At 45.5% G+C, this 22,326-nt stretch overlaps 1 protein-coding gene across 2 annotated transcripts in view; it reads left to right on the top strand.

The window, feature by feature from the left end:
- The window catches only part of ARFGAP3 (ADP ribosylation factor GTPase activating protein 3), a 51,145-nt gene that overhangs the window by 4,580 nt on the left and 24,239 nt on the right, over positions 1 to 22,326 (top strand). Inside the window, exons 2-9 of one of the 2 annotated variants that reach the window (XM_018048863.1) lie at positions 3,193 to 3,311; positions 9,853 to 9,925; positions 12,498 to 12,629; positions 14,206 to 14,289; positions 15,590 to 15,674; positions 17,340 to 17,393; positions 18,715 to 18,761; positions 19,318 to 19,460. In XM_018048863.1, coding sequence (XP_017904352.1) covers positions 3,193 to 3,311; positions 9,853 to 9,925; positions 12,498 to 12,629; positions 14,206 to 14,289; positions 15,590 to 15,674; positions 17,340 to 17,393; positions 18,715 to 18,761; positions 19,318 to 19,460 — 737 coding nt within the window. The remainder of the gene's footprint in view (positions 1 to 3,192; positions 3,312 to 9,852; positions 9,926 to 12,497; positions 12,630 to 14,205; positions 14,290 to 15,589; positions 15,675 to 17,339; positions 17,394 to 18,714; positions 18,762 to 19,317; positions 19,461 to 22,326) is intronic. The other variant, XM_018048864.1, reaches the window with a different exon arrangement.

The following is a 22,326-nucleotide window of genomic DNA, read 5'->3' as shown; positions in this document are numbered from 1 at the left end:
CTGCCTGGAGAATCTCCATGGACAGAAGAGCCTGGCGGGCTCCAGTCCTTGGGATCGCAAAGAGCCGGACATGACTGAAGTGGCTTAACACGCATGCCTTTCTCCTACATTGGCGGCCTGTTGGGGGGAAGGGGGTGGGACTCAGCAAGTGTTTGTGGAATCAGTGCCACCATCCATTTCTTAACACGTCAGGCTCTGCCACAGCGTCTGGCATACAGCAGGCAATCAACAAACACCGAAGTGAATGACCGGTGTCTCTAATGTTAGCTGTCACCCCTCCGCCACTATTCCCATAGGCTTCATGTGAACCTGTCACCGTGAAGGGCTTTGGAAAATCCACGCGTGTTTTCACGCTTGTATTGCCCTCAAGAGGCCAGAAGCCAGATCTCTCTTCATGGTTAAAGTTGGAACAACCTTCACAGAGGGGACTCTGCCTGAAAAGCATATCTGAAATTTGGGATCTTTTAAAAAAAACTCCTATTCATGGAATTTTTTTACTATTCTGTTGTTCTGGTTTTAATTCATTACAAATATTCCATGACAAGCACTGTGTATTTTAGAATACTTTTATGTCTCATTATTAGATGAAGAATGTTTGACTCCAGTCAGTGTTGAAGGGGCTGGCGATAATTTTTGAGCTGGTGCTATTTTTTACAAATTGTTCATTTGATTAATATATTTACTGAATGCTAAGTGTGGGTACGTCACTATTTTTCAGGCTCTGTGGGAGATAAAAAAACTACACAGAAAACATTGATTGAGCTCTCACCACGTCTGGGCTCTGTGCTGATGAGGGAGGAGGGGTCCCCAGGACCCCGTAGGAGTGCCAGGCACCCTCTGTGCAGGAGGGGGCATGCTCCGTGGGCGTGAGCTGTGTGTCTGTTATAAAAGTGGTCTGCAGAGAGTGGAGGGGGCAGAGGTCGTGAAGGACACAGCGTTCCACGCAGCGATAGCTCTCCATATCAGTATCCTCTGCAGAACTCAGCATCTTAAAACAACAAACACAACTCGTCTCACACAGCTTTTGAAGGCCAGGAATCTTCGGGGAGAGAGGGCTCAGCTGGCGAAAATATGGGTTTCTTTTTTTTTTTCCTGGAAAACAATTCTATTATTAGTGGAATTCTTAACAGTCCTGTTGTACCGACTCTAATTAATCAGTAGTACTAATTTCCATGACAAGCACGGTGTCTGTGCTCCTGTTATCAGATGAAGATTGGCGACTTGGGGCATCGTTGAGGCTGGAGGTTCAGGGCCTCTCATGAGGCTGCAGCCACTGAAGGCTGGGGCTTCTACTCCAAGCTCACCCACGCGGCGGTCAGCCGGCCTCCGCTTCCCACTGGCTGTCGGACTGAAGGCCTCGGTTCCTCCCCACGTGGGTCTCTCCACTAGGCTGCCCAGTGACCTCCGGACATGGCAGCTGCTGTCCCCCAGAGCCAGGGATCCAGGGGAGAGGGAGCCAGAGAGAGAAAGGAAGCCGCGGGGCCTTTTGGGACTGAACCCGGAAATGACGCACCAGCACGTCTGCCGTATCATTGGTCACACAAGTCTCCTGGGCAGAGTGAGGCTGGAGATTATATGAGGGTTTAGGACCAGGATTTGGGATTCCCTGGTGGCTCAGATGGTAAAGGTGCTGCTGCTGCTGCTAAGTCGCTTCAGTCGTGTCCGACTCTGTTCGACCCCATAGACGGCAGCCCACCAGGCAAGAACTGGAGTGGGTTGCCATTTCCTTCTCCAATGCATGAAAGTGAAAAGTGAAAGTGAAGTTGCTCAGTCGTGTCTGACTCCTAGCAACCCCATGGACTGCAGCCTACCAGGCTCCTCCGTCCATGGGATTTTCCAGGCAAGAGTACTGGAGTGGGGTGCCATTGCCTTCTCCCGAGACGGTAAAGCATCTGCCCGCAATGCGAGAGACCTGGGTTCGATCCCTGGGTCGGAAAGATCTGGAGAAGTGAAGTGAAGTGAAAGTCGCTCAGTTGTGTCCGACTGACTCTTTGCGATCCCATGGACTATATATATTCCATGGTCCATGGAATTCTCTAATCCAGAACACTGGAGTGGGTAGCCTTTCCCCTCTCCAGGGGATCTGCCCAACTCAGGGATCAAACCCAGGTCTCCCACATGGCAAATGGATTCTTTACCAGCTGAGCCACAAGAGAAACCCCACCCTGGAGAAGGAAATGGCAACCCACTCCAGTACTCTTGCCTAGAAAATTCCATGGATGAGGAGGCTGGTGGGCTACAGTCCATAGGGTCGCAAAGAGTCGGACACAACTGAGCGACTTTGCTTCACTTAGGACCAGGAGCGCAGGATCCCAGGGGCATCTTGGAGTCTGGCTACCACGCTCTCCGCCTCCTCTGGTTGAGGAGGAAAGAAACATGCGTGAACACCTGCCATCTAGTGGAGAGCCACTGCCCAGGAGACTGTAAGGCGTTGGGCGTTTCCAGCAGGATATTCGTGTCTAGTGTTTGTTCACGTGACGGGGGAGGAGCCCTGTTGATGCTTCATGCATGAGTCGCATTTGAGATGATAAACACACCTGAGTTCACTACACATACTGCTGAGTGTTATAATAACCTGTATGTGTTCTTCAACTCTTTGTGACCCAATGGACCATAGTCCACCAGGCTCCTCTGTCCATGGGATTTTCCCAGCAAGAAATACCGGAATTGCCATTTCCTCCTCCAGGGGATCTTCCCGACCCAGAGGTGGAATTCGTGTCTCCCGAGTCTCCTGCACTACCGGTGGATGCTTTACCGCTGAGCCACCAGGGACGTGTTATAACAGATATACAATAACATGTAATTTATTATGTAATTAATGCATTGTATTAATATTTCTATTTATATAATATGTGTAGTATAATAATACCATCATAAATGAAGTAGAAATTTGAGCCTTTTAAAAAAATCGAGGTGAGATTTTTTTCTAGTAGCCAGTTTGTTTATTAATTTATTTTTGGCTGTATCGCACCACTTGTGGGGTCTTAGTTCCCTGAACATGGCTTGAACCCAGGGCCCAGCAGTGAAAGCATTGAGTCCTTATCACGGTACCACCAAGGAATTCCCTCTGATAATCAGTTTAAATTGTGAGGCTTAAGCAGTTTTCAAGCCAAATCCTGTTAGTGTCCTATAGGATGGCTGATCTGGCCAATAAGAATCAATTGGTGACTGAGTTTTGAACTTTTCTTTCAGGTGTGTTTTGACTGTGGTGCCAAGAACCCCAGCTGGGCCAGCATCACCTACGGGGTATTCCTATGCATCGACTGCTCAGGGGGCCACCGGTCCCTGGGCGTCCACCTGAGTTTCATCCGGTAAGCGGGCCTCTCTCCTGGGGGCGGGGGTGAGTACAATGTTCCATGGGTCTCTCTCCCCTTTTCCTTTACGTTTGCTTTGCCGTCAAACAACAAGAGAGGTAGGTCGAGTCATGGAGATTTAAGTCTATCGGTAACTGAGTAAACTGGGAAAATGAGTAATTTTCTATTCAGCTGCTGTTCTGTAGAGCCTGGCCCAAGAGCCGAGGCAGTGGTGTTGAAGACACAATCAGAATCTAGGGTCTGAGGCAGGGTCCCAGGGTCTAGGGTCCTTTTCCTTTGTTGTTGTGTTCAGTCGCTCAGTTGTGTCTGATTCTGCGACCCCACAGACTGCAGCACACCAGGCCTCCCTGTCCTTCACCATCTCCTGGAGTTTGCTCAAGCTCATCTCCATCGAGTCGGTGATGCCATCCAACCGTCTCATCCTCTGTCGCCCCCTTTTCCTTTTTTACCTTCTGATAATTAGCAGCACATGGGAGTCTTGCTCTGACCCCTCCTGGGTGACGGGGGGTTCTGTCTGTCCATCACTGCTTCAGCTATAGTTACTTAAGTCAGGGGGACCCTCGGAGCTGGGTTTCGCCTCTAGCATAATCCAACAGCTCAGGCTCCCAAGCACATTAATAGAGCTGGAGGGAATGATTGTTGTATGAAAGATGTGTGCAGTGTGAAGCCTTTTTTCTTAACCTGCACATATGTGTTGTCTGGGCTCCTCTAGGGATTACCTGTCTCTACTCTGACCCTCTATGGGGCCTTTGTGGGTACTAAAGGTACCCCACATTCCAGTGGAAAGCTGGATGTGCCCTTGTGTGAAGTTAAATACATTGAGATAAGGATCCCCAGGCAGGCTCCAGGCTTGCAAGCCAAACAGGACGTGCACTCAAGTAGTCCTTGCCTCTGCAGGGCACCCCTGTGGCTCAGATCTCCCCATGGCTGGCCTCCCCTAGTCAGTTCACCTGTTTCCCTGCCTGTTAGGACTTAAGGACTACATTGATCCTACAACATGATTACCACAAAGAGTATTTGTTCCCGTAGACTAACCTATTAATATTATAATTTTTTACTATATTAACCTAAAAAGCTTTCTTTATATGCTCTCATGAATTCTTTTTCTCAGAAATCAGTTTATAAGAGCTGCTGCTGCTGCTGCTAAATCGCTTCAGTCGTGTCCAACTCTGTGTGACCCCATAGACAGCAGCCCACCAGGCTCCTCTGTCCCTGGGATTCTCCAGGCAAGAACACTGGAGTGGGTTGCCATTGCCTTTTCCAATGCATGAGAGTGAAAAGTGAAAGTGAAGTCGCTCAGTCGTGTCCGCCTCTTCGCGACCCCATGGACTATAACCTACCAGGCTCCTCTGTCCATGGGAGCAGAATGCGTTAAATATTATAGCTGTTTTAAGTCCATAGGCAATGATTTAGGGAAGGGAATTCTCTTGTGTGTTTTTCTTATACTTTCTTGTTCCTTAGATGTAGGATATTTTTTAACACACTCTCCGGTCCTCGTATCTTTCTCAAATCTGGAGGGGTGTGGTTGCCACGGCAAGTGTATCTGCGTGTACTTTCCCCCCCCAGGTCGATTGTCACCAGGTAACACATGGTGACCCACTCTGCCCAGAGCTCCAGATGCCCAGACTCTGTGTGCCAGCGGCTCTCCTCCTCTCTGCTCAGCCCCACCCATCAGAGCAGGCCCTCCCTTTTCCCCACCACACAGCGCACTGCCAGTTTAAACCATCCCAGGAAACGAGGTGGCTTTCTGACGTGTCCCCAGCTGAGGGAAGGGCTGACTGAGAGCCTGACGAGACTGGACAGCAGGGTCTCTTTGGGCTGTTGCAGGTTTAATCACCACCCTTGGAAAAGTTAGATAAATATAACCGGGTGAATCACGATGCTTGTACATGATTCAAAAACAGCCATTAAGGGAAAAAAAAAATCTCTGTACGTATAACTGAGGGCAGCAGTCGAGGATTTGGGCAGGAGAAAGTTAAGGATGATAAGGGTAGTTAAGGATATTTTTTTCAGAGGTGGAGGGCTGCTCTTTAAACATTTTTCGTTGATTTAAAAAAAAATTACAAACATTAGTTCATTGGGAAAAAATAATCCAAATAGTCCTAGAGTAGGAAGTGAAAGTCCTTCCTCTAGAACTTCCTTCCCTCTTTCTTCTCGCCCGCTGCGAACCGGCCACACATCACATGCGTGTGCGCGCACACACAGTCTCATTTCCTGGGCATGAACATATTAACAGTTTGGTGTGGGTGGAATGTTTATTTAATAAGAGCTATGTTTTGGGTTTTTTTAAAGTAGAATTTCAAGTCAATAAGTTTGCAAAGGAAAAAATCATGAACTCTGGCTTTTGCCAAGCAAAAAGGGAAAGGAAGGTTAGGCATCTGCAGAAATGGTCGACTGCGCTGGGAGCCGCCTGCAGCATGGACCTGGTGTGGCCCCGCCCCCTCCCCACCCCCCACCCCAGGCCCAGAGCTCTGCCCCCAGGGCCTGGGACACGAAGCCTCCCCGAGCTCCTCTCTGGCTCTGTTTCTTCTCTAGTTCACCATTAAGTGTTTCACAAGCCATGGGAGGTGCAGGGGGTCTCAGCCTCACCGTAGTTGGGCTGGGGCTACAAATACAACGTAAATAGTAAGGTGGTCTATACAGAGCACTGATGGAAACAGCGTCTCCTTCTGCTTGGAAAATTAGGCAAAGTTTAAACAGAAGGTAGCAGTCGCAGCGAACTTCAAAGGCCTGGTGCGACTTTGATAATGGAGAGACAAGGAGGGCAGCACTCGGACAGTGAGAAAAAGTCCAGAGGGAATTCTCTGGTGGTCCAGCGGCTAAGACTCTGTGCTCCGAGTGCAGGGGGCCCAGGTTCAACCCCTGGTCGGGGAACTGGATCCCACAGGTCGCAGCTAAGAGGCTTCCCCGGTGGCTCGGTGGTAAAGAATTGGCCTGCAATGCAGGAGACATGGGCTCGATCCCAGGGCCAGGAAGACCCTCTGGAGAAGGGAAATGGCAACCCACCGCGGTATTCTTGCCTGGGAAGTCCCATGGACAGGAGAGCCTGACCGGCTGCAGTTCATGGGGTCGCAAGAGTCGGACGTGAGTTAGCGACTAAATCACCACCGCCGCCACTGCAACTAAGACCCGTAGCAGCCAAATAAATAAGCAAAAGAAAAGGTGTAGAGACGGAAAAAAGTGAAATGTCTGGTAGCTATTTTGTAATGCATAGGAAGATGAGACGTTAGATTCAGAGGGGAAGGTCTCTGTGACCTTGGCAGGGTCTTGATTGACTGCCAGGCTGGGAGCTGAAACGTTATACTCCTGAGGCCCAGGAGGGGTGCACTCGGGAGGGGAAGACTGACGTGGGCCTGGGCACAGTGGGTGCCCCGAGGTTCACGAGGCAGTGCTGGGTGGGCCCTGAGAGTGAGGAGGCCAGAGCTTGGCTGCCGGGGGTCTGAATCCTGCTGCCATCCCTTACTAGCTCCAGGTGTGCTCCTTACCTCTCTGTGTCTCCGTCTTCTTCCCTTGAAAGTGGAGACGAGAAGGCTTATACTCTTCCTAGGGCTTTGGCAGGAGTGAGCAAACGAACTCGCGTGGATCCTGGCACGTGGCAAGCTGCCAGCTTGTTGACAGTGATCAGATCTGAATTATCTGGGTGCTGGCTTAGTGGACGCAAGAGGAGAACCTTTTTATGTTAGCTTAGAAATGCAACATCTCCTGTGACCTTGAATTAGCCCACCAAGCCAGTTATAAACAAATGGCTGCCTGAAAGCCGTTGCTGGGCTTGTCTGTGAGAGTCTAGATTACTAGTTATGGTGTAATTTACTCCACTTAAAATTGTTGATTACATGATAACTTTGTCATGTTTATTTGTGTGATTTGTTCTGATTTCATAAGTTTCTGAAATCTGTTTAAATGCTCTACTTACAAAAAAAAAAAATACTGGTTACAGCAGCCATCAGTGAAGCTAATTCATGCAGTTTTTAAGGCAGTTATGTGTTGACATATAAGGATTACAGAAGTTGTGGGAAACCTGTTTTTCCATTGACCTAATTTGCTAACAGAAGCTATTTTGTTAAAGTGACACTAATTCTCCAGCTTCTCTTGCTTTCCTTTTTATTAGCACTGTCATGGACCCTTGCCTCTTCCACTCCTCTTAATCTAAATTAAAGGTGAGATACAACCTACAGGGAGTCACCTCCTCCTATAGGAATGGGAACTGACAAGCAGTTCGAGTGGCCTCTTAAGGCTGACTATATTCAGAGTCCAGTACCATCAACGTTTTATTTTGAAATTCCAATGTTGGCAGAGAAAATCTCTGTCAGGTCAGTTTCAACACAATCAGTTCTTCCTTTTATTTCTAAGAAATATAGATACACAAATATTTGGCTTGAGGACTTCCCTGGTGGTTCAGTGGTTAAAACTCCGAGTTTCGAGTGCAAGGGGTGCAGGTTTGATTCCTAAGATCCTACATGCTATGAGGTATGGCCAAAAATAGATAAATAAAATACAAATACCTTTGTATAAAAAAAATGAAATACTTGGTGTTTTTTTTTTAAAGATAGTTTATGATTAAAAGTTGTGAGGTAGGTTAGCAAATCTGAGTACTTATAGCCTCAATTTTAGGACTTTTAAAAATATTTAAAGCGAGGTACCTAGTATGTGCCTGTGCTAGGAGTTGAGAGAAAAATATGGGGTGTTCCTGTCCCCTGGAGCTTGCTGCTTGTAACAGTGCAACAGAGTCGCCACAGTGATGCTGGCAGTGCTGGTGATGGTGGTACTGGTGATGGTGGTGCTGGTGATGGTGCTGGTGGTGATGGTGATGGTGGTGCTAGTGGTAATGGTGGTGATGGTGGTACTGGTGGTGATGGTGCTGGTGGTGATGATGATGGTGGTGCTAGTGGTGATGGTGGTGATGGTGGTACTGGTGGTGATGGTGCTGGTGGTGATGGTAGTGATGGTGATGGCGGTGGTGGTGGTGGTGATGGTGGTGGTGATGGTGGTGATGGTGGTACTGGTGGTGATGGTGGTGGTGATGGTGGTACTGGTGATGATGGTGATGGTGGTGCTAGTGGTGATGGTGGTGGTGATGGTGGTGATGGTGGTGCTGGTGCTGGTGGTGATAATGATGGTGGTGCTAGTGGTGATGGTGGTGATGGTGGTGGTGGTGATGGTGGTACTGGTGATGCTGTGACTATAATGATGGTGGCGATGAGAATTTTAGCCATATGGTATTGACTGTGAGCCAGCACCTTTCCAATATTAGCTTATTTAATTTCTATAAGAGTGAAATAGATACTACTATAATTATCCCTACTTTACAGATGAGGAAAGTAAGATGCAGAGAGGTTAAGTGATTTCCCCAAGGCCATGCAGCTCGTAGTTACAGAGTAGACATTTGCACTTTAAAGCTCCCTCCAGAGATTGTGCTGTTGACTGCCACCTTGCGTCCCAAGAGGTGGGGATGGCACCTAACTCAACCTGGGGGAATTCATGAAAATGTGGTGACTAAGCAAGGTCTTTCAGAGAAGGAATTTCAGAACAATATACATAATTTAATCACCCTGCTTGGTATTCAGATTCCAAAGAAAGATGTTTTTTTTGTCTTTATAAGAAATCTGTTTCTTATAAAGTAGGGTTTAATTTTTTACTTTTCATATATTACTGTGAAGTCAGTTTGTCCTATGTATATTTAATAATAATATGTATTAGTATTAATCTTAAGGTAGCTATTGGCCTCAAAATAACATCCTAATATTTACAAAAGTTAAACAATACCAATAGGCAGAGAAATAAGAGAAACAGGAAAGGCAGCATAAGAGGATATTTTTTGATGAATATGGAGCTTCTTTTCTTTCTACCTTGCCCATTAGTAAAGGATGGAGGTTCAACCTATACCCATTTCAAAATGCCCACGTTCCTTACCAGTTAGTGTGGGAAAAGCTAGGGTTACATGTAGGGACAGCCTTGTATTTTGCTCCTTGTTTATGCTCTAAACAGCCTTGTTTTGTCTATGGATTCAATGGAAAGATTTCTAATATTGTCTACAGAGATCGCTTGGTAAATTTTTATAGTTAGGGACTATGGTTACTGCTTTTGCCTTGCTCTTAGATTATAAACAAGTCGGGTACAAGGCATGGTGGCGATAGAAAGCACACAGTTTTCACTTCAGCAACATTAAATCCTGGGTTTTCTCCCCTCCCTGATGGTGGTGATGTTCAGCGGGTCCCTTCTACTTGATAAGACTGTGAGAATCCTCCAGGCTGCTGTTAAGGGTCAAACTGGACAAATCAATAGCTGACCTGGAAAAACTCCAAATGGTACATCGCTTTTCGGAGCCTTGGCTTCTAGGAAGGGTGAGACGGTCCAGGAGCAGCTTGTACCGACTGTCATTCCCAGGAGCCCCAGCATCCCAGAAGTATGTGTCACTGTTAACGGAAACTTAGACTTCTTCAGGATCCTGCAGGTTGAGGAAATCTTATTCTCAAGAGTCGAGTGGCTTGATTCTGGGGACGAACAGTATTAACATTTCAAAATACTTTTTTCCATTTAGATCTACAGAGTTGGATTCTAACTGGTCTTGGTTTCAATTGCGATGCATGCAAGTTGGAGGAAATGCGAATGCAGTAAGTTCACCTTAGGTTTCTCGTTTTCTTCTTGTACACATGTGTGTTGCACTCGTAAAGAAGTTCAGCGTTTGCATGTAAGAGTACAGGCAGGAGGCACTGCTGGACGGTGGGGAGACGTGGTGGGCTTATGAGCTGGGTGACCCAGGTGGCTTGTTTATCCAGAGATCTATTAGAAGCCTGATAAACAAGAAGCCCCGGGCTAGGATACAGTGATGGGCAGATGACTGAGACGCCTCCCTTACTGGCAGAGACAGAGAGCAAGTAAAGAAGTAAATAACCAAGAAGGCAACAGGTGGCAGTGCTTGGAAGAAAAAGGAAACAGGAGTGATGGTGCAGAGGAACTGCGAGGCTTCTTTGTGATAATACAGTTTTTTAATATCTGCGGGTGTCTTTTGTACTTGGATGGAATGCTTCGAGGTTCTTTTATCTCAATTTTATTTATTAAATCTACAGATTAAAAAAAGCCGTTTTCCAAATCTTCAAATATAGTATGTAAATATCATGTGTCAATTTATAAACTTAGTAATTTCTCTGTAAAAGTAGCTTTTGAAGTGTTCAATTAGCTTATAATAAAAGAGCAAATTTCCTTAACCCCATTTACAAACCTAGCTAAGGATCCTCAACCATTTTAAATTTCATTTTCAAATTCAATATATCTGATTTCTAAAACACTAAACTGGCAGCCTTACAAATCTAGCCAGCAAAATCTCCCTTTATATAAAATACCATTATATGTTTATAGCAGTATGCCAAAATGATATAGGTTGAGTAAATAGAATTCCTTGAGACATACCATTAAATGTTCAAAGTATTAGAAATCAGTGAATAAAAATAAATGTATATGCATTTTTTTTTTAGAAAGGGACTTCCCTGGTGGTCCAGCGGCTAAGACTCCTTGCTCCTAATGCTGGGGTCCCAGGTTTGATCACGGGTCTGGGAACTAGATCCCACATGCCCTAGTGAAGCTCCCATGTGTGGCAACTAAGACCTGGTGTAGCCAAGTAAATAAATAAAAATAAATACTCAAAGTATTAGATCAAATTGGTGTCCATTTCGAGTACAATTTATATTGAGCTTCAATTAAATATTCAAAATTAAAATAGTCAATCTAAAAGAATAATTTTCAAAATACCGGTTTCCTTTGGATCAGTGTCTCGGCCTTTTTCTTCATTACTGTTCCCTAAGCAGAAAAATGAGATTTAAATTCATCAGTTAGCTTGTTTTAAATTTAAATTGGATTTAGTTTTCCCTAGTGAAAGAAATTAAATACCAAGGACTATGATTTTTGACAGGTAGGGGTGATCTTTGGAAGGCTACAAAGTATGGTAATAACTAAGTCTTTTTTTTTTCACTTTCCAAGAAACATTCCCCTGTTGAGAATGTAAGCCTTCAGTATTTCAAGCATGTGATTAGAAAACCATGCCTATGTTCATTATGTCCACAAACTTGTTCTTCACATTAATACTGTGGGTTCGATAGTCTCTGTCCTGTTTCCAAACCTTAAGGTTGTAGGGTCCCCGCCCAGCTCGAGAGAGCAGTTTCCTGTCTCAGCCAGCTGACGTGGGGGAGTGGAGGGGGCAGGTCAGTCGGTGGTCGCTAAGCTGGAGCAGAAGCTTGGGTTTGAATGCTAGCTCTGTGCCTTGCTAGCCTGTGTGACGCTGGGCAGCTTGTTGGACCTCTCTGCTTCTGGCTCATCTGTAAACAGCATGTGTCTGAGAGTGTGCCCATGAGGGTTTGATGTGATGGTATCCACCAAGACCTTAGACAGGACCCGGTACCTGTGGGCGCCCAGTGCCGTTATTTGTCCCGTTGAATTCACAAAAGGATCACTCACACAGGCTTTTAAAACACCTGCTTTAATTAAGCTGTGCATGCTGTAATTCATGTCTGTACAGAGATCCTTCAGAGGTGCTGCAAGCAGAGTGCTCTAACTGTCTAAGTACCTGCTTCAGCGCCTTGTCTGTGCTGTGGTCTCCACTGATGAGGAAATAGTGCTCAACAAGGAGAGGGTTAGCTTGGCTCTTACTTACCTGGTTTATCAGACATTCCCACTTAGGCAGCCCCCGTGGTTAGGATTCTGAGTGCTTCCTGCTATGGCCCAGGTTCGTTCCCTGTTTCGGGAACTGAGATCCTGCAAGCCACACGGCAGAGCCTAAACTCATAAATAAATCATCTCATATAGATGCAAAGAAAAGAAAAGAAAGTTCCAATTTAGTAGGACTCTACGCTAAAGGTCGATCGCACAAGTTAGACGCAGTCCTGAGTTGAAAGTGTGCGCTCAGATAACGTTCAGAGCGATGGAGGTGCCCCAGTGGAGCATCGAGGGCCCAGTTATTTCATTCTGCGAGGCACGTCTCGTGTTGCTTTTACCAGAATATTAATGTTACGTCTGTGGAAGGTGTTACTCCTTCTACAAGGAAAAATGTTATAAAAGTCTTTCACGGTTTAAATTATTTTGGTTTTCACTAGTATTTTCAAAAAGGCCCTTCATGGCGTGCAGTAAGTGGTTTTGGTCACCCTGCTGGATTTAGCGCAGCCCTGCCGTTAACCCGAGTCCTTTCCTCCGCAGTCTTCCTTTTTCCATCAGCACGGGTGTGACACCAATGACACCAACGCCAAGTACAACAGCCGTGCCGCCCAGCTCTACAGGGAGAGGATCAAGGGGCTGGCCTCCCAGGCCACCCGGAAGCACGGCACTGACGTAAGCACGGGGGCGGGGCTCCATCCTCCGAACGTTCGTTTCAACAGAAAAAGTCCTTTATATCCCAAACCGTAAAACTTCCTGGCCAGATTCTCTTACAAGGAGACAGCATGGAGCGGGTTGTCATCATTCACCGTCCTGCTGTAAAACGTTGCCGTGAACACTACTCAACAGCCCTGCAGCGTCACTTTTATTTGTCAGCTGATCAACACTGACCTCGTTTTACATGCTCTTTGTTTAAAGACAGCTCTTTCAGGGAATTCCCTGGCTTTCCATTGTTCTTTATATCTATTTCTAATAATAAAAATGTGCCAATAGACTTAGGAAGAAAATAATCCATAAAGTGAAAAGTTGAAAGGTTTTTAACATTATAAGAATTAAATGTTCAAGATATAGCAGATATTTATAAAAAAGAGCTAGCTGTATCATGTGACCTAACATTTTTATATTGTGACTAAATACATATGTTCTTATCTTCCCTTCCATCATGCCCCCTTTGCAGTATTTCCTAGCTCTAATAATTGGCATCACCATCATCTGCCAGGTTGCCTAAGTCAGAAACGTGGGCGTCATTCTTAATTATTACCACCTTGTCGGGCTTCCCTTGTGGCTCAGCTGGCAAGGAATCTGCCCACCATGGGGGAGACCTGGGTTCGATCCCTGGGTTGGGAAGATCCTCTAGGGAAGGGAAAAGCCACCCCCTCCAGTATTCTGGCCTGGAGAATTCCATGGACTGTATAGGCCATGGGGTCGCAAAGAGTTGGATATGACTGAGCGATTTCCACTTCACTTCCATTAGTTGAGACTTCACCTTCCATTGCAGGGGAGGGCGTGGGTTCAATCCCTGGTTGGGGAGTTAAGAGCCCACATGCCTTGACCAAAACATGAAACAGAAGCAATATTGTATCAGATTAAATACTTTAAAAATGGTCCACATTAAAAAAAAAAATTTCTTAAAAAAATGAAGATACCTTCTTCAGTGGATATTGTTGACACATTGACTCTGAGCCCGTGGCCAAGGGCACTGTGGCTTGAACTGAGTGAAGCTCATCTAACTGCGTCTCTGTGCTTAGTCACACGAGGTGGCACTTAGCACTGAGATCGCGGCCGTCGTAAATGACATACGCTAATGCAAAGCACAAAAACATGTCCGTCAACAGACCGTAAAAAGCACCCGTGCTTGCAACAGGAGCTGAAACATCGCACCGTGGACGACACGTTCTCTGCATTTCTGCACGTGTTCAGGCAGGGCGGCAGATCTAGGGTCACAAGTTAGTTGCAGAGTAGGCGAATTCACAAACGTGGCATCCACAAAGCGTGGAACGTGCACCTGGACGTGAAGTCCTTGGTCTTCCCCTTGCAGAAGTGGCTCGGGGAGCTGCCTTTTGTCTTCCACAGGGCTTGGCAGCACAAGTTACTAGATCAGTGCGTTGCTAAAATGTGCTCGGGAACCCTGACTTTATAATAGTGGAAAGTACGGATCTTTAGCGACAGGCCTCTGGACAGGGAGGGAACTGTATTAAATAAACCCTCGGAAGCAGGAGAAGCGCTGAGCAGTGTGTGTGTTCTGTTCCAGCTCTGGCTTGATAGCTGTGTGCTCCCTCCTTCGTCCCCGCCACCGAAGGAGGAAGATTTTTTTGCCTCTCATGCTTCTCCTGAGGTATGTGTTATGCTTTGCATAGTTTTAAAGTGTGCTCCTCTGACATGAATTTTAAAGGGCATGTATTTCAAGTGTTTCAGTTAGGACAGAGTCTAAGCTGCTATAACCAACAGCCCTGAGACAGTCACTTACGGGAGAAATAAATTTCCCAGCAGTAGTTCAGGGTCATCCAGGGCTGCTCATCTCAGCCCTGTGTTGCTCCCATCTCAGGGTCCAGAGTGGCCGCTCCAGTTCACGACCTTTCCCGGCCAGTGGGAGCAGGACAGACGTCCACATCCAGGGAAGCAGTGCCCGGCCTTTTACAGTCTAGAGGTAGCATTGCTTCTGCTCACATCCTGCCGTCTAGAATTCAGTCCCATGCCCTGTACCCAGCTTCCTGGGAGGCAGAAGTCTTACCAGGGGCCTGCCCAGTGCATTTCAGAGCTTTGCAATTGACAAAAGAACAAAGACAGTTTGAAGAACTTCCCTGGCTGTCCAGTGGTTGTAACTCTGCGCTTCCCATGGGGGCAGTGCAAGTTTGATCCCTGGTCAAGGAACTAAGATCCCACAAGCTGCACAGTGTGACCGAAAGAAAGAATGAAGACATTTGTTTAAACCCAGATTTGAAAAGGGATTTGAATCTCATTGCCCCTGTTAGCTGTGTACATAGAACATCTCTCAAGGCTATTGCGAGAATGACCATGTGATGGAGAACTAACTGTAGGTCTGTGTGTACGTGTGGGTTGGTGTACACACACAGGGTATATGACCTAGCTCTGTCCACTATGAGGCCTAGAGACAGAGACGCCCCAGGGCGACAGGCACACCCAGCACCCACACCCTCATTTCTAAATGCTGTTCTCCAATAAAAGGAACCAGGGCTACCTTTGGAGAGGCAGCTGATCCTAGGATTGGACTTGCACGGGCAACCAGAGGTACCCAGAGGTGCTGGAAGTAAGGGAGCGCTAGGAGGCCAGGGTGGGGGATTGGACAAGGACATGGCTGAAGGTGGTCAGAGCTGGATCCGTTTGAACAACAAAAGAAATAATGATAGTACTGGGCTATAACACAAAGAATTGGCCAATATCCATGAGTCCGTTACTGATGTAAATGGATGATTGCATAAAGGAATGGCGGGAAGGGACAGTCTTCTTCCTTACAGAAAATTCCAAATCATGCGTATACTTTCCACCGTTCAGGACGTGGGGCTTAACCCACTCCCCTGGCATGTGGACCGGACTTAGTGACTCACTTTTTTTGAAGTTTGTTTTTTATGACTTTCCTTGCTTTGCTGGTAACGACTTTTCTCCCCTGGCTTCAGGTGAGCACCACAGGCTGGGCGTCAGCACAGCCAGAACCTTCTTTAACTCCGAGGAACGTGGACACACCTCCAGCAAGCAGTGAAGGTAAGACTGAGACTCGCGGAACTCCTAGAAAATGAGGCCCCTGCATCTACCAGGAAAGATGCCCATGGTCCATTATAAAACGGGGAGAGAGGATTACTGAACATGGAGTATGTATGACCTCACTTTTGTGAAAAGTAGCCAGATCACACATGCAGTTGACACTGGAAAATGAAATTGCTGAGTATTTTAACTTTCAACTTGATACAATTTTGAAGTGACTGAACTTTTATCATGAGTAAATGTTACTTTTATAATCAGAAAAGTGACTTTTATAATCAGAAAAGTGAAAGTGAAAGTCGCTCAGTCATGTCCCACTCTTTACAACCCCATGGACTATACAGTCCATGGAATCCTCCAGACCAGAGTACTGGAGTGGGTAAGCCATTCCCTTCTCCAGGGAATCTTCCCAACCCAGGGATTGAACCCAGGTCTCCTGCGTTGCAGGCAGATTCTGTACCAGCTGAGCCACACAGGAAGCCCAAGAATGCTGGAGTGGGTAGCCTAACCCTTCTCCAGCGGATCTTCCCGACCCAGGAATCGAACTGGAGTCTCCTGCATTGCAGGCAGATTCTTTACTAACTGAGCTATCTTATAATCAAGAAACAAGATTCCAGTTTAGAAAACTATGGGCTTCCCTGGTGGCTCAGCAGTAAAGAATCCACCTGCAGTGCAGGAGACGTGGGAGACGTGGGTTCGATCCCAGGATCAAGAAGATCCTTGGAGGAGAAAATGGCAGCCCATTTCAGTATTCTTGACTGGAGAATCCGGTGGACAGAGGAGCCTGGTGGACTAGTCTATGGAGTCGCAAAGAGCTGGGCGTGACTGATGCAACTGAGCACATGTGTACACGTTCTGGCAATAGTTGATGTCTAATAATTCACATTTGGTGATTTTATTTTAGGATTATATTTATTGTAAATCTACTTACATCACTTGCTTAGGTTTAAAAAAACCACCCGTGGATGAAAACACCGACATTTTCTGTTTTAAAATTGAGCATTTTTTGTTAGGCAGAAAATCAGTGTAAATTAACAACAACAAGGTATCATTTTTCACCTAATCAGTGAACTGCTGTGAACTGCTGGCGGGTGGGCCCCTCAGTCATGCTGGCCTGTGAGAGTCAAGCCTGGAACTGCTTTAAGGAACTTAATGTAACAGGAAGGACTAAAGAGTCAGCAACCTCAAGATCAGGTGATGGTCCTGAGAAGCCTTAATGGAATTCCTAACCAGGATCAGTTTTTTAGATCAGCTAGAAAACTCAGCAGATTTCTTGGCAACTGAATATTTAGGTTTTCTGTCACTGATGTGATTCACATTAGACTTGCCAAATGTTGACATCTGTTGGGGTATAGTACACATATGTACTAGGTATCTCAGATCAGTTTACTTTAAAACACCAGACCATAAAGTAGGATTCCAGATTATAACGATGAGGGAGACCACTAACAAAGCAACTGGACACAAAATACACTTCTATTTTAATGGACTTTTAAATTAAAATTCTTAAAGTGATAAAATATGGAGCTAAAAAGAAAAGACAGTCATTGATCTACCTGGATAAGATTTGTAGTACTGAACAAGTTGAATGTGTAAATATTCAAAAGCACATTTGATGAATCTGTTTTCTGCACTGATATCAATATTTTTAACTTTTGGGGGTACCAGAGCAAGGACCAAGTGTGGAAGGTCTTAATGTACCAACAAAGGCTGCTGTAGGAGGTATGTGTTACCCTGTAGTCTGATTTAGAGGTTAATTAAGAAAAAAAATGAATCCTATCTATACATTCTGCCTAGAACTTACAATGTAATGAGATTTATTTAAACAAAAAATGCTGTTCTGTTTTGGCCAGCTTGGTGACTGTGAAACGCATTAGCCTCTGTACCTGGTGAAGGTTGCTCTTGATGCTTTCTGATTTGCTGGTTTATGTCCCAGCATAGGCAGAGGGCAGAACAGCCATGTCATTCCTAGTCACTCAAGAACTCTTAGCATTTTCTTCCTTCTGATTTTATTGTAGGTGAACTTAATCTCTAATTTTTCATTATCAGGGAAATGTAATCTGAAATTAGTGCATATCACACTGCATTAATTGGAAAGCAACAGCTTTGGTGAAAAATGACCAAACTATTAGAAATGTTCCAGGTATTTCCATCATGCATTAATAGACGTGTGGGAAGCTGGAAGCAGGTTATATGACTACTCCAGTGCATATCTAAAAGAAAGTGAAGAAAAGGAGGATTTCCGTGAATGTCTTTTTTTATACCCCAAATGTAATGATGTTATTCTCCCATTAAGGACTAAAAAATTTTAATCTTTGTGGGTTTATGCTATCTTTTCCTGTTAAGTCACATTCTCATCTTTGTAAGAAAAAAAAATAAGATTTTATTCTTACTGGGTCTCTTACACATAATTCTAAAAACAGAGTATGTAATCTATGATTAAAATTTACCCAGAAAACAATTTTTAAGAAACTTTATCTAAAAGCATCATATATTTTTGTGCAATTTAGTAAGTAATGCTACCAAATAATAGAATGTTTTCTATTCCTGATTGGTTAGTATGATAAAATCTGTACATAAATCAGGGTGGAAAAGCACTTCCCTGGCTGCTTTAGTTGTATACATAATGTCTGGCTAACTTTATATTTTAAAACAATTTTGAAAGTGTTTGAAGAGTAGAGATTACTAGGAGAGTTTGTTCTAATATACAAAATGCTCCTAAAGAAAGTGGTGAATGAGGCAAGCTCAGGCTGTTTATTTCTCTGCAATATGGTGTTTCCCCACCCCCACCCCCCAAAAAAATATATATACTCTCTGAGTTTGGATGGAATCTGAAAATACTGAGAACTCTATTTTGATGAATCTCTGTTCATCTGAAATACATTGAGGTACTTGAGTCTCTGGATGACAAACTAATGTGGAAAATGTTATAGTCTCTTAAATAATAAAATGCAGTATCTTAGAATTTTTTTTAAAATACACTAAAAATAGGAAAATTATGTATTTCCAGTGGTCTGACTTTCTACTTTTTGCCTTTTGACAGAGGTTTCTTCTATCATAAAAAAGAAACCAAATCAAGCTAAAAGAGGCGTAAGTATTATGTGTAAACTGTCTGCTGATTTAGCTCTAAAAGGGCTTATGGGCTTGAGGAAGCCACCTTTGACATTTTTATTTCTATTGTTTTTGAGCCATAGTCTGATAAATGTGGCTCTGATAAAAAGTTCATTTTGTTCAATGGAGTGATGTTATACGCGGTGACTGTTTTCTGCAGTGTTTCACATTTCTCTGTCGGCGATACAGCTCTGAAAACAAATCAGCCGAGGCTCCCTGGGATCTCTGTCACGCAGCGAGGCTGGGAGGGTTGTCAGCAGCTGGACGTTCAGCTTCTGAGGTTCCATTCAGAGCCCCCGCCCTGGACGCAGGGCTGAGGTCTGAATCCTGACCTCGTCACTTGCCAGCTGTGTGATCTTGGTCAAGTCTCTTTCCTAACAAGAGCTCAGGTCCTCCTCCGTCACCTGGAGATGATGACCGTGCCGGCCTCACAGAGGCGTGAGGACTGAGTAATAACCCTCAATAACTGTCAGCTGTCATTGCAAATGTTTTCAAATAGTTTGGGTAAAACGTAATCTTCTACTGTATCCTCCAGCTTGGGGCCAAAAAAGGAAGTTTGGGAGCCCAGAAACTATCAAATACGTGTTTCAATGAAATTGAAAAGCAAGCCCAAGCCGTCGATAAAATGAATGCGCAGGAAGACCTTCTGTCCCGGGCAGCACCTAAGGAAGAATCCATGTAAGTATGGTCAAATCATAATACGATTCTAGTGACTACAGTTATTAACTGGGCTTCCCAAGGTGGCACTAGGGGTAAAGAACCCACCTGCCAATGCAGGAGACGCAAGAGACCAGGGTTCGATCCCTGGGTCGGGAAGATCCCCTGGAGGAGGGCATGGCAACCCACTCCAGTATTCTTGCCTGGAGAATATCCCATGGACAGAGGAGCCTGGCGGGCCACAGTCCATGGAGTCGCAAAGAGTCAGACAGGACTGAGGCGACTTGGCATGCATGTAACACGCAAAGCTATTAACTAAATGGCTCTGAGATTTGCTCTCCATAAATTTCCAATAAATTCCATAAATTCCAATAAGTTCCATAAATTTCCAATAAATGCCATTTATTTTTACATTTGTGTGTGAGGAGGGAAATGCAAAATTTGGTTTTATGAGAGTTAATACCACATGGACGTGTAGATAAGAAGGAGAGAGACAGTATTTATGGAGGGCAGCCACCGTTTCCAGTTGAAATTGTGTGGACAGGATTTGGGTGGGGTCAACAAGAAGGGAAAGACAGAGATGTGTCAGGAGGTACTGCCACAGGAAAGATGCTCAGTGTTGTTAGGGAAATGCAAGTCAAAGCCACAGGGAGACACCTCCTCACTCTCAGGGAGCTGTGATCAAGAAGATGGCAAACAAGTGTTGGTGAGAATTAAGAAACTGGAGCCCTCATGCTTTGCTGGTGGCAAAGTTACCATATGACCCAGCAGTCCCACTCCACAGTATATTCTCAGAGAAAGTAATGTATATGCCCACAAAGTCACACAAAAACTTGTACACATGTTCATAGCAGTATTAATCCCTATAGCTGAAAAGCAGAAATAACCTAGATCTCCACGAACTAGTGAACAGATGGACAAAATGTGTGTGTCCACACAGCAGAATATTATTTAGCCCTGAAAAGGGATAAGGTACTGATACATGGTGTAGCATGCACAAATCTTGAAAAATTTGTGCTGAGAAAGACACTGGCCACAAAAGACCACATATTTTATGATTGCTTAGATGTGGACTGTCCAAATCAGGCAGATCAAGAGACAGAAGCGGACTGGTGGTTTCCAGGGCCAAGGGCAGAGGGGAGAGAAGGGTGGACTGTGGGTGGGTGGGATTTCTTCTGAGGTGATGAAAATGTTCTGGAATTAGAGGTGATGGTGACAGCCTTGTGAATATGTTAAGCTGAATTGTGCATTTTAAAAAGGTGAATTTTATAATATGTGAATTTTATCTCAGTAATGAAAATGGTGTTTATGATGTGAAGCCCCATTGGACCTGGAGACTAAATTCTAATTGTACGATGGAAGGTTTGGGGTATGGTGGTATCTCCGGACGTACTAAGCCTGAATCTTCAAGAGGTCTCAGAGTCAGACTTGAGGGCAGTGGCAGAGAGAGGGAGAAAGGAAGAGCCTAGGAGGATGAGGAAGAGGGAATCCAGGCAATGGCTCCAGGGTCCTGCCTGCACTGGAGACCTGGGAGTGATGCCGTGGGTCACCCTGAAGTCAGACCAGCCGGCGGTTTTGCATCTCATCTGAGGAGAGTGCCGTGAAGCAGGGGTGTGTTTTGGAAAGTGTGTTTGGTTGTGATATCCAGGGCAGAAAGAATGGGGGGAGAACTGGAAGCCAGGAGGCCAGACCAGAGACTTGTTTCAAGTAGCTCCTTAAGGGTCTTCAGAGGATGTCATTGTGTTGAAAACAGAAGGGACACGCGGCTGTCTGGAAAGGACTGGTGACTGGGCGTAGGGTCCAGGGCCATAAGGAGAGAAGAGACGGCAGGCATCTTGGATTCCTGTTTTGTGCATGTGTGTGTTTTATTTATATGGTGTTTTCTCTTGTTGTCATGTGTATCTCGTGTGTGTGTGTGTGTTAGTCACTCGGTCATGTCTGAGTCTTTAGCCCACCAGGTGGGTTCCTCTGTCCATGGGGACTCTCCAGGCAAGAACACTGGAGTGGGTTGCCATGCCCTCCTCCAGGGAATCTTCCTGACCCAGGGATTGAACCTGGGTCTCCTGCATTGCGGGCAGATTTGTTACAATCTGAGCCACCAGGGAAGCCCCTATCCCTTTTAGCGTGGCTTCATTACTACAGGCTGTATAACGAAGAAAACACTGGTACTTACTTTATAAGATTGTTAGGGGATTCATTTAGTTTATGCTCATCAGAGTGCATCAGACAGTGCCTGGCGCGTAGTAGGTGCTCAGTCAGTGTCAAGGTGAAGGTGAAGTCGCTCAGTCGGGTCCGACTCTTTGCGACCCCGTGGACTGTAACCTACTAGACTTCTTTGTCCATGGGATTCTCCAGGCAAGAATACTGGAGTGGATTGCCATTTCCGTCAGGGTAGTTTCTTGCTATTCACGCTCACAGTTTGCTCAGTGGGCTTCCTATGATAAGCTTGGAGCATCTGAAATGGGTGGTTACTCCTCATTATCATTTAACTCACAGCACCTAGGGGGCAGCACTAAACTGTTATTTAGGTTAAATATTTGCAATGTCAGGGGCTTCCCTGGTGGCTCAGATGGTAAGGAGTCCGCCTGCAATGCATGAGACCTGGGTTCAGTCTCTGGGTTGGGAAGATCCGCTGGAGAAGGGCATGACAACCCATTCTTGCCTGGAGAATCCCCCTAGCGGGCTACAGTCCACGGGGTCGCAAAGAGTCGGACACGACGGAGCGACTAAGCTCACAGCACACAAAGGTGGCTCAGAGGTAAAGAACCTGCCTGCCACAGTAGGAAGCACAGGAAACTCAGGTTTGATCCCTGGGTCAGAAAGATCCCCTGGAGGAGGAAATGGCAACCCACTCAGTATTCTTGTCTGGAAAATTCCATGGTCAGAG

The sequence above is a fragment of the Capra hircus genome, chromosome 5, assembly GCF_001704415.2.
Source record: "Capra hircus breed San Clemente chromosome 5, ASM170441v1, whole genome shotgun sequence".
Taxonomy (NCBI): Eukaryota; Metazoa; Chordata; class Mammalia; order Artiodactyla; family Bovidae; genus Capra; species Capra hircus.
The sequence above is the reverse complement of the archived record's forward strand: the minus strand, read 5'-3'. Positions and strand labels throughout refer to the sequence as shown.